This window comes from Danio aesculapii, chromosome 7, assembly GCF_903798145.1.
Source record: "Danio aesculapii chromosome 7, fDanAes4.1, whole genome shotgun sequence".
NCBI lineage: Eukaryota > Metazoa > Chordata > Actinopteri > Cypriniformes > Danionidae > Danio > Danio aesculapii.
In genome coordinates, this window is record NC_079441.1 from 43,682,435 (window position 1) to 43,695,001 (window position 12,567).

General features: G+C 35.7%; 1 protein-coding gene across 2 annotated transcripts; it reads left to right on the forward strand.

The window, feature by feature from the left end:
• Nucleotides 1-299: 299 nt before the first annotated feature.
• ca7 (carbonic anhydrase VII) lies at nt 300-11,336 on the forward strand. Of its 2 annotated transcripts, none has more exons than XM_056462901.1 (7): nt 300-413; nt 3,971-4,168; nt 6,987-7,105; nt 7,211-7,357; nt 8,407-8,469; nt 9,020-9,175; nt 11,192-11,336. In XM_056462901.1, exons 1-7 carry the CDS (start codon nt 377-379, stop codon nt 11,312-11,314), a joined length of 843 nt encoding a protein of 280 aa, XP_056318876.1. In that variant the 5' UTR covers nt 300-376; the 3' UTR covers nt 11,315-11,336. The 2 variants fall into 2 exon arrangements, with proteins under 2 accessions (XP_056318876.1, XP_056318877.1); XM_056462902.1 differs by having other exon boundaries at nt 7,211-7,306.
• Nucleotides 11,337-12,567: the final 1,231 nt, after the last annotated feature.

A 12,567-nucleotide genomic window follows, 5' to 3' on the forward strand; every position in this document is an offset into this window, starting at 1 on the left:
ACAATTCAAAATGTCTTCATCAACATTCCTGCTCCCTTTACACCTAGCTATATGAGTAGACTAAGTGATACTCTTTTTCTTTCAGTGGATTTCACCACAGGACAAAAAAACTCGTTCATTTGCAGTCTTCAGTTAAAATAAGGAGACTGATAAGTATCCAAATGAATGCAGAAGTCCTCGACAGCGCAATCGGCTTTAGAGGAGGCGGAGCTTGAGCGGATCAGCTCATCTGTCAATCATCGCTCTTCATTCACCTGTTACCGCTGTCAGTATATTCAACCCGCCAACACAAACACGCACGCACACACGCATTTTTCCACACACTCCTCACCTGCGCTCTTTCGACATCTCACAGGCTGCTCAGAGAAGAGGAGCAATGACTGGCCATCACTGGGGATACGGAGAGGACAATGGTAAGTGTGGAAAATTAATAACGTCCGAATCCACATCTCTGAGTTTACTAAAAGCCGTCAGACTAAAGTCGTTCTGTAAATCCGTTTGACCACCGCAGAACACCGTATCTGTTGAACTTTTGCATGTGGTACTGTGCACGTATTTTAAAGATTTTATTGTCTGAAAGCCTGGAAACAGTTAACAAGAATAACATTGTTAAGGTAAAATAAAAATAGGACTAAAAAAAAGTCTTGCATCTTTTGAAATGGCGGGTCATATTGTGGCAACAACAGTTTAATTACAGTTTAAAAACATGCATTAGGGAATTTAGGCTACAATTTTATGATTTAAGGATCGCACAGCTTATCATTTTACTAGTTGATGAAGTAGCCCGTTTATGATAACATATTTCTAAAAACTGTTATTACTGGCTGTGAACATTTATTTTATTTTTGGTTCTGAATTCTGAAGCTATTGTTTGCTACTTTTAAGTTATTTTCTTTGTGTGTTTGTGTTATTTATATTCAATTAATCCGATCTGACTGATGTAGGCTATCTTGTGTCTCTATCATGAACGTCTCTTCCTTCTTGGGTTGTACAATCTGCAATATAATAACAACAACAACAACATTATATGAAGAGTGCCATCTAGAATTTTCTTTTACATGAGCATTTTTCTCGACCTCTTATGTTTATGTTCAGTTATTTCATGTTCAAATTTCTGAAAATAACATATTCTTTGCCATAAAAGTGAAATTACTGAATCAAGACATAGAAGTCTGAGAAAAATGCTAATTTTAGAAGTAAATTTCAGATGGCATTAAATTTCATATATATGTATATATGAGGATCTCCATGCAAATGTCAACCTTGCTATGAAAAAAAAATTAAGCTTTTGCAAAAATAGCAAAACCGTTTCTGCGACTTGTATTTTACAGTGCTTTAAAAATACTCAGAAATGTCTCTGTTAATGTTTTCAAACTATTATATTTGATTTACCAAAGTCACACAAGTGGCAATTTCACATGTCACATCCATAACAGAGAGATGTCACATCCATAACGAAGCTTTTTCCTCATAAATGCATAAATGTAAAATCAAGTAAAATCAATTATGCTTGCTCTATAGAGAGCAACTCTTATCCTTTTGATTAGCATTGTTTCTTTTGGGTTGGGCAATTTAATTCACAGAATTTCTACAAAGTATGTTGTATACTGTCCACTTGCAGACTTTTTTGTCACATCCATAACGCATGTTTATTTTGCTCATTTAAAATATAAAAAATGTTTAAAAGTTGATATTTTTCTGCTCCCACAACATAACTGGTTATTTGTTTTGAAAAATATAAAGAGATGTTTCAATATAATGTTAACATAAACTACCTCTGTCAATTTATGTTTTGAGATTTTACTGCAAATGTCACATCCATAACGCTGGAATTGCTCATATATATAGTTTTCTTCGCTGGAAAGCTAGAGATGAGCTAGAGATGGTGTCCCATCATCAAGTATTGTGTGCCAAAACTGTCATAGCACACAAGACTTTACTGTTTTGACAGTCCTTGAAGGCAGGACTTGATTTTAGAGATATGCAAATTCCTGTTCACTCAAACTTTAAAGTGTTTTGTTGTTATGGTCAAGAACACTGAGACAGATTCTACTGTTTTGACCAGCAGCTGTTTTATGTTTATATGTTTGTTCAATCATCCACTAATGTGTCTAGTCATCTGTCTTTAGATTTAGTGTAACATTTGGCTGCCCAATCTATTGTTAATGCGGGATTAGCCCAGTGATCTTCTAAAGGGATCGTTTGCTACTTAAACATAACAGGCTGGATGTGATGTTAAGACAATACAGTTCACTGACACAAACATTGGAAGACAATGTTGTTGGGTCACACTCAACAATATAAAATGCAACCTGCACGCTTTAAAAAAACACAATGTTTAACAAGAAAGAAAGTTTATACTTTAAAATCTTTGTTATATTAGAAGATATAAAATAAATGAAATAGTTTTAATGGAAATATTTTACTAGAAGTTTAGTAAAAGAGGTGATATTGTTTTCTGATGTAAAATACTGAGAAGCCTTTTGCTGGCTTGTAAATTTATGTTATATCTGGCACATGGAAATGTGTATCTACATGTTAAAATATAATAAAAAGGAATTCGAAAAAAAATGAAATTGTTTTAATAATCATTTACTGTTTAGTTTTAGATTTTGGTTGTAATTATTAATAATAATTATTAATCATATTTTCCCACATAAAGTTACTAGAAAGATAGATTATGGATGGATGGATGGATGGATGGATGGATAGATTCATGATTTTGTATGAATGAACAAGCTGTTAAGTAAGCTGAAAGCATTTTGTGAAGGCATAATCTGATCTGCAAATGTTCAACAAACATCAATTGAAAAAATACAGTGCAGTTTAATTTTACCATCTTTGTCAAATTTAATATGAATTATTGAAAATAATTTAAGTCTTTAGAAGAAATTGCAGTTAAAGATCCCAGTGCCAAATACAAAATTTCTATGCTATATAGCAAATTTGTTAATGCTTTCAAAGAATCTACAAATGATAAAAGACTGGCTTGGATTGATGATGAATGTTACAGAAAATGAATGGGAAGAAAGTTGTGTTTAAGCGCAAACATTATCGATCAATACCCGTTTTATACTAATCCAATATAATTGTATAATGAGAACATTAACATGAGAACATGAGAACACCGGAAATGGTAAATAAATTTAATAGGAATATTTTGGACATTTAAGGAAAATGTTTGACTTACAAAGGCACACTATTCCATTGTGTTTAGCAATGTGAGCACTTGCAATCCTTTTGGAAAGAATTAATATGTGTAACCTCTAAAACTATTGGTAAAGAAATCCCCAGTTTGCTCTAAAATTTGTATTCTTGGTCTTTTCCCACCTGCGTTATGAACAGAAGTTTATAAATCTGTGTCTATTGCATGTGAAGCACCTGATTGCCATTCACTGGAAAATGATTCATCTTTGTCGCTCTGGATTAAGGACATGTCTTCTTGTATAGCAGTGGAAAGACTGACCTACTCAATCAAACAACAAATTACAACACATATTTTACAAGATTTGGGATTTTTATATATAGAATGGACTGACTGTTTAGTAATCCCAAACAATGTGACTGTGGTAATATGCACTGTGTTTATGACTAACTTTAATATATTTTTCACTTTCATTGGAATGTACAGTATATGTGTTTTTTTACAAAATTGCCCTTTTTATTATTATTATAGTTTTTCTTTTATTTTTTTGCATGTGTATTTTTTATGGCTCTGTCAGGATGGGGTGGGTGTTCTTTGATTGGTATTTGGTTACTAATACAGTATGTATGTATAACATTTTTCTGAAACAATAGAAGTATTAAAAGATTTTAATAATAGATAATAGAAAAAGAATAATAATAGAAAAAAGTCATCCATGTATAACATCTTAATATAACAAGTGATAAGACTGATACATATCCATATCTTTTAACCACTGTGCTCAATTAATGTCCAATTGGTTGTGTATTGTGTTTTTTTATTAAGGTCCATCGGCATGGCACAAAGATTATCCCATAGCTGAGGGGAATCGCCAGTCACCTATAGATATAGTCCCTTCAGAAGCTGTGTTTGATGCCAGACTGTCTCCAATCTCACTGTCTTACAACAACTGCACCTCTCTCAGCATATCTAACAATGGTCATTCAGTGGTGGTGGAGTTTGTTGACACTGATGAGAGATCAGGTTAGTTTCAGAGGCATGACATTATTACTGCTTTAGAAATGTTTCTGTCACTATCTGATGGTTGAAGGACACCGCTTTGAGCAGGCAATGTTTAGTTCTCCTTACACATTTCTTCTCGTAAAAACGTTCTTTTCATGCAAGGTCGCTGAGGTTTTATGTGTGTGATAGAAATGTTCATTTTCCTCAAAAGACCCTTGTCCAGCTGCACTGTAAAAAATATCTTTCTGCCTCACATTTTTAAGTTGAATCTTTATAGTCAGCTCCACTTCATCAATCAAACTGACTCAAAATATTAAACATTTTATAACTACAAAAAAATTAGCTGAATCCTGATCAACTTATTAAAATAAGTTAAAGCAACATACAAATATTTATTGTCTTGACTTTTTGTCATAAATTTTTTACAATGTCAAAATTGTAGCAACACGTGAATGACTGAGCAAAATTATGTACTGTATGAATAAAGCCATTTAGGGTGGTGCAGTGGGAAGCACTGTTAACTCACAGCAAGAAGGTCGCTGGTTCGAGCCTCAGCTGGGTCAGATGGCATTTCTGTGTGGAGTTTGCATGTTCTCCCCGTGTTTGTGTGGGTTTCCTCCGGGTGCCCTGATTTCCCCCACAGTCCAAGGACATGCGCTAAATTGGCCATAGTGTATGTGTGTGAATGAGTGTATGGGTGTTTCCCAGTAATGGATTGCAGGTGGAAGGGCATTCACTACGTAAAACATATGCTGGATAAGTTGGCGGTTCATTTCACTGTGGCGACCCCTGATTAATAAAGGGAGTAAGCTGAAAAGAAATGAATGAATGAATTAAGCCATTAAAGTTTGCATTATTTTATCAATTGATGAAGTCAATATGTCCTCAAAATGATTTCACGGGTCAGAATATTTGAACACAGCAGAATTATTTGCATTTCTTCTGGTCTCCCGCATTTGCATGTATTTGTAAATTGATGATAAGTAATCTGTGAAAAATTCATCTAGAAAATAACTGAGAAAATGCCAGGTTTATACGGTGTTAAAAAAGGATAGAGACAGACCCTCATCTCCAGTGCCATCAGACAGATTTTTTCTCTGTGTTTTTAAATTGTGTTACATGCAGTGTTGGAGACAGCTACACGCTTCTCATCAGGGAAAAAAATAGCTAAACTACAGTCAAACTACACTTTTAAAAAATATCTGGCTACACTACAATTTACTTCTTAAAAGTAGCTAGTTACACTGAAATTACTTTTTTCAAAGGCATATATTACAGAAATGTGAAAATTTTATGTCAATTTAATGTCAACGCTCAGTATTTTATTACAGTTTTCAATTATTTCAGACTGTCAAGAGTCAAAGTACAACACTGCATCTAATGTAGCAAGTAATTCACTTAGATTGAGCACATGGTACTAATTTAAAAAAGTTCTCCCTTCAGGTTACTTGCCAACTGGATTGAATTTCAACTGTTGTTACTGTGCTGTAATGATGCTGTGCTGCTTCAGACCATTGCAGGTTCACTAAGCGTACTGAGCAAGTCCCTCTGCTACTCACTGGAAAAAGTAGCTATAGCTAACTACTACTGGAAATGCTACATTGTATCATAAGCAGCTGCATAAATGTCAGGCTACAGAAAAATGTAACTAAGTAGCCGAGCTACTTGTAGAAACTGTATCTAGTGTTTGGTCACACACACAGCAGCAATTTCAGATCATTGTTGTTTTTACCCCTCTTTACACTGAGTGACTCTTTAAAAAAGTGATGCCCACTTTACATGCAAGTCAAGGTTCGTTCACACGGTTTTGCATTCCTTTAAAAGGATAGTTCACCCAAAAATGAAAATTTGCTCACCATTTACTCACCCTCAAGCAGTTCCAAACCTTCATGAGTATCTTTCTTCTGTTGAACACAAAAGAAGTTATTTTGAAGAAAACTGAAAAACTGTAACCAACCATTGACTTCCATAGTAGGTAAAACAAATGGAAGTCAATGGTAAAGTCTAGATTGGATACGCGGCCGGCTGATATGCAGTATTTTTTTTATGACACTGTATAACAATAATTAATATTTTTACAGTACTGTGATGGTTGGGTTTAGGGTTGTGGTTGGGGTAGGTGCTAAAAAATACAATTTATTGGGTAATTTAATAGATAGCATAAATAATACTCTGTACAACTACTGTTTTTACATTACTGTGATGGGTGGGTTTAGGGTTGGGGTTGGGGTAGACCTTAATAAAATACAATAAATGGCAAATTTAATAAATAATTCTCGTTAACTTCCAGCCGCAAATATATCCGATCTTGCAACAACCGAAATCAATGGTTACTGGTTTCTGTTTTGGTTTTTAAAAATAACTTCTGTTGTTTAACAGAAGAAAAAAAACTCAAACAGGTTTGTTACAAGTTAAGGTAAATGATGACCGGATTTTTAATTTTGTGTGAACTATCCCTTTAAGCTGCTTTTCCATAGTTTTTTCATATGTAAACGTGTTAGACAGAGGTGTATTGCATCCTTTGCAGCATCTGACGTGGCATGACACTGTAGTTAAATGTAGCACCTTCCATTTGTTTTTCGATCCAGTTCTTCTTCTTTCTATGCATTCTGTGTGACTGGTTTCTTAAAGGAACAGGGCAGCCGAAAAGCCCTCCCTCCTCCATCATTTCAAACTTATTTGAGTTTCTCTCTTCTGTTGAACACAAAAAAAAAAAATACAAAAAAGATATTTTGATTCTTCAAGGAAATAAACAACAGAAAAATAACCAGATGATGGTGAGAAAATCTTCATCTTTGGATTAACTGTCCCTTTAAACTTTTATTTTATTCTTGTGCAGTGATTGCAGGAGGTCCTCTGGAAAACATGTACAGGCTTAAACAGTTTCACTTCCACTGGGGAAGCAAGGGTTGCTGTGGCTCTGAACATACGGTTGCTGGAAAAACGTTTGTTTCTGAGGTGAGGCTGCAGGTCCCGGGATCTCTTTCTGCTCTAATTTTTTTATGCAGTCTTCATTATCACAATTCTGCGACATGAACACACACTCTCTCTGTTTCTGTCCAGCTTCATCTGGTTCACTGGAACGCCAATAAATACAAGTCCTTTGGTGAGGCTGCAGCTGCCCCTGATGGTCTGGCGGTGCTTGGCATCTTTCTGGAAGTTAGTCTCAGTGGGAATCTAGACTCATTTAAGATTTGTGTCTATCTATATGTCTGTCTGTCTGTCACTTTTATATATAAAAATCAATGCAACAATATGTATACATGGACACCAGTAATAGAATTATTTGCCTTAATCAGAATAAGACAATATTATGATTAAGGTGTTTACTTGAGTTGCTTTTTGAATGTTCTTTCATGATCCTGTTTGACATGTTGCAGCACATATTCGATTAATGTCATTGTGTCACCATGTCTGTGGTTCTTCACTGACTCGCTAGGTATAGAGAATAGTGTCAAACAGTCGTGTGTAGGGACTATCCTGTCGCAAAATGCGGTGAAAATCATAACAGTTTGATTGTGGCGTTTACATGTCTGTACTGCACTTCAATAAGGTGACTAAAATCAGCATACTCCACATGTCTTAATCTGATTTCTGTTTAGTTCCATTATGACCTTAATCAGGTTAAATTAATCAAAAATTGCTGTTTACATGTTAGATTCTTAATCAGCGTATTATCTTAATCATATTAAAATCGGATTATTGGTGTCCATGTAAACTTACTCAATGCCTAACAATGAAAACAATGCTTAATACAAGATGACACAATTAATGGTTTCTAATTATTAACTTCTCCAAAACTGTTATAAAATATAATGTCAGTGAAACCAGATATTAAGGACCCAGCACAGACATTATAGGAACCATTTTGTCACACAAGGAATTTAAGACAAAAAACAAAGTACTGTAGCATTATTAGAAAATAAAAATATTGTTTATAAACTATTACTTTTGTAATATAATTAGTATTATAAAAGTTGATTGTGTATTTTTGCATCTATTTTATACTTTAAAAACTTCATAATTTTGGAGCTTAAAAAAAAAATGTTGCTCAAACCAATCATAATTTGTGTTCAGGCACCGAATTCTGTCACCGAATGTGTAAATTATGTCAAAACACAAAAAGTAAACAATGTTTTTGATTGGAAACAGCACTTTAATTTCAACTTTTACCTTTGTGGAATTTACTAACTGTTTTCATGCTGATGTTTAAAAAAAAAAAACGTGTTTTATTTTGGTTTTTTTTTGTGTTGTTTCAGACAGGTGATGAGCACAGAGCTCTTCATCAAATAACAGATGCCTTGTATATGGTTAGATTCAAGGTAAGCTTTTTTCATAGTTAATGGGAAAGCATTGATTCGGACAGAAGGCATGAATGAATTCAAGTCTTCGGAAAGCACTACTTTAATCCCCTTTTTGCATCTGATTGAATTTGGAAACACCCAGATGCCTCTTTGCATGTGATTTAATTTGGAAATATTTGTCTTGAAATATGTTAATGATTTTCTAAGCATTCAAATAACCATCACTTTCACAGTGTCTATGAGTGACCCTTGTTGTTCTTTGACTTGACGTTACTTAATTACTATTCTGCATTTTAACTATTTTATATATATATATATATTTTTTTTTTTTACTGTTTTTGTGTTTTGCGGTTTCTTGTATTGTTCTTACTTGCCTTAAATTTGATGCACAGATAGATTTCTCATAGGCCACTACCAAATATCAGTACCAAAGAAGACTAAATGTAATTTTTGGAGATTTGTCCATTGAAAACTTCATATTAGATGATCTCTAATCAAAATATCAGTACAAAATTATAATGTTCAGAACAGTACAGTACTTGCATGACTGCTTGTTTTCCTCTTGTAGGGCAGCGTTGCTGAATTTAAGGGCTTTAACCCGAAGTGCCTCCTCCCGAACAGTCTTGAGTACTGGACATACCCGGGCTCTCTCACCACTCCTCCGCTGTATGAGAGCGTCACGTGGATTGTGCTGAAAGAGCCTATTTATGTGTCAGAGAAGCAGGTGGGCCACATGATTCCTTTAGGTTTGATCAGATGGCAAACTGATTAATCACCTTATTTCTGAAACGGTATTGCTAGTGTTTGTCATGGCCATGGTCTATCGACAGATGTCGGTTTATGAAAATGAATGGTTGTGGAGGGAGATGGATGTGGGAAACTCTCGGGCTGAATCAAAATCATTGGTAGTAATGTAAATTAGGGATAATCCACAATATCCCGGTATGTCAGCGATGACTGTGGATCAAGCCAGAAAGGATTTCTGCTGATGTGATTGAATGTCTGGTTTTACGGCTGTTGATGTGCATTTGTAAATGATTCTAGTGTTTGTTAATATTAACAAAGCAGTATGAAATATTACGGTGGTCATGAGGTTTAAAGGGGACCTATTATGCAAAAATCACTTTTATAAAGGGTTTAAACAAAGTTGTGTGGCAACAGTCTGTAAATATAGCCAGCCTCTAATGATAAAAATTCACACTTGATAAAGTCTTCAGACACACTTTGATTGACATTCATCCTACATGTCATCAAAAGGTGATGATTAGTGATGATCTCTCCCTCATTAGAATAATATGTTAGTCTTATTTCTGAATCTGCCACTATGCTGACATGCATGCATTTGTAGCTCCTCCCTCTTTTCAAAAGATAGCACAAGTTCTGGACTTTTCTGCACCCCTCACTGACAAAGGTCCAGAACTTGTCCCATACATGAGCTCATTTGTCCTATTTTGACTGCTATCCCATCATAAATAGTGAAAATAACCCATTGAAAAAGGCTTTAAGATCAAGCGGAATCCTCTGTTGGCTGTCACTTCGGTGTGACTTGAGCTATTCAGTTTTGGCCAATGCTAACATTTTTTTATTTTACAATCTGGCATAAGAGAAGTCATATTTCGCTACTGCAATGTTTTTAAACCGAGAAAACAAGTTTACAGGTAACGTTTTATCTCAAGTGTAAGGCAAAAGTGATGTCAAATGTGATGCTCATGTAGGCAGCCCTTCAAAAGACACGAGATACGAGTGTAAAGGTGTGTTTGCGTGCACAACGAAATGAGTGTTTTCAGTTCATTCGTAGGCAGTGGTGGATCTAGGAAGTTTTAATTCCATTTTAAAATATTTGTCTGAAAAAGGAAGCATGCCAAGCAACATTGTAACAATTTTAATCCCGGTGTCGGAACAAGTCATTTAATCTACAGGGACGAAAGCACTTGTCATACAAGAAAAATAGCTGAAGTAACAGGTAACATCCTGCGTTCGACATGAATTAAAGTGCATCTTTATGTTTGAGCTTTGATATAAATCACTTAGAGAAGAGGGGCACTACAGGGGCCAACCCTATTTAATGGGGGGCCGGTGCCCCTCTGGCCCAACCCGTAGATCTGCCCCTGTTCATAGGAAAGAAACAACACTCAGGCAGTGATTTACACTTCACTTGCATATGAAAACGCTCGCTCTGCTGCACTCGCAACATGCTACACACTGTGACAGACATGCACGTCTGTCAAGCATGTGTTTACATTAAAAAACAATGGAAAATTAGCACATTGGAATGTAAAGACACACGTGAATGAGCCCTAAGTGAGCTTTAGAGAATTCTTTCAAAATCTCACTGACCTCAAACTTTTGTTGCATGTGTCCTCTGCTTTAAAGTGTCTTATTACGAGAATTACATTTCAGACCCTCCACTCTATGTCCATCTAAGAGACTGCTGTGGATTTGCTCTCCGGCTCTGGTCTAGTCCCTCAGACTTTGTACTAAATTGCATTAAAGCAAGCATGAGCAGTTTACCATGTTGGCGACACAGTTGCGGCAGCAGCCTAGTGTGACTGGCGTGAGGCCACAAGACTTTGATCTTCTACAGCTTATTAAAATGATTGATGAGCTATAAGCGGAAAAAGCTCAGGAGATTCACAGCATGGAGAATCAAGCCTGTTATATAAGACGCCGAACCAGAGTTGATTTCTTTTTCATGAGCTTGTTTTTCATGCTGCTTTTTTTTTGTGCTGTTTGATCATAGATGGGGAAGTTTCGCACGCTCCTGTTTAACGGTGAGGAGGAAGAAGACCGAAATCGTATGGAGAACAACTACAGACCACCACAACCATTGAAAGGCAGGATGGTGCGAGCCTCTTTTAAATAGCCTGGTTGCTTATCGATGAGCTGGAGCTTCAAAACCACCAAATATGATGAACTATATTCTTCAAAACACTGTTCTAGGATCAGGTTTGGAGTTCAAACGTATATTAAGGGTGTTGGGTTTGTTCAATCATGTCACTGTCTCTTGACCGCTGCTTAAAGGTTTTGGCCCATGACCTTAAACACACAGCTTGACTGACATTGAGCTCTTTGAATCCGAGGCTCTACATTTTTAGATCTCTTCTCATCCACCTTGATCAGGCTTGTGCAAACAGATCCTCGATGTAGATTCAAAGGGTCCAGGCTGTGGGTCTGGTAAGCCCACTGTCGCCTGCTTCTTCACCGGTGTATACAGTAAGAACGGATCAGTAATCCAGGAGTCTGAAATGTAACCCGTTCGTCTCCAGCTGGTGCTCTTGTTAACTGTTGATAAAGCATGCGCGTTGTCATTTAAGCTCTTCATAGTAAGCTAGATGGTTGCACTCAGTTGACGCTTGAAGTTGCATGGTTACACTGTTATTTTTGATTTTGTTGTGATAAGTAAGTCGTCTTTTCAGACTGTAGTGGGTCTTCGTTTCCTGGCAGTGAAACTTTATAAATGCTTTTACAGTAATGTGTGGAGGTTGAAATGACTGATGGATCACACTGTGCACACTTTAAAAAACAGTTCCTTTTATTAATGTAATTCCTAATGGAATCTCTGGCAGGGGAGTGACGGAAGCTCTCCAACAGCTCAGAGCCGTATTTAGACTCAACTCCTGGAAAACATCCAGCTAAGACGGCAGGGATTTTCTTTTGGATGTGTTTGGGGTGCGGGCAGGATTTCTTATGTTTTATATTGTAATTAGGTATGTTAAATATGTACAAAATAAAATTATTTTAATAATCTATTTGTGGTATTTGATGTGTAACTGTGTTTGGGCATGGAGTGTAAACTACTCTTTAAAATGCTGGTTCAAACTACTTTAAAATTAGATGAATCAACACAATTATTGATATTTTTTTTTAGGGAGAACTTAAATGTTTTGACTTCTACTTAAATCTGCAAAAATAATTAATTTAACTTAATTGACTTATGTTGGGACAACATGAAGAAATTGTGTAGAACTCTGCATTCTTGCTTCCTATTTAAATAAAACGATAGATGAAAAATAGATACACAAATTAAATGTTCACACATATTGATGGGTATATAGGATTTGTGTTGCTCAAATTTACATATCAAATCAGATAATGTTTACATGAAGGACAGCATAA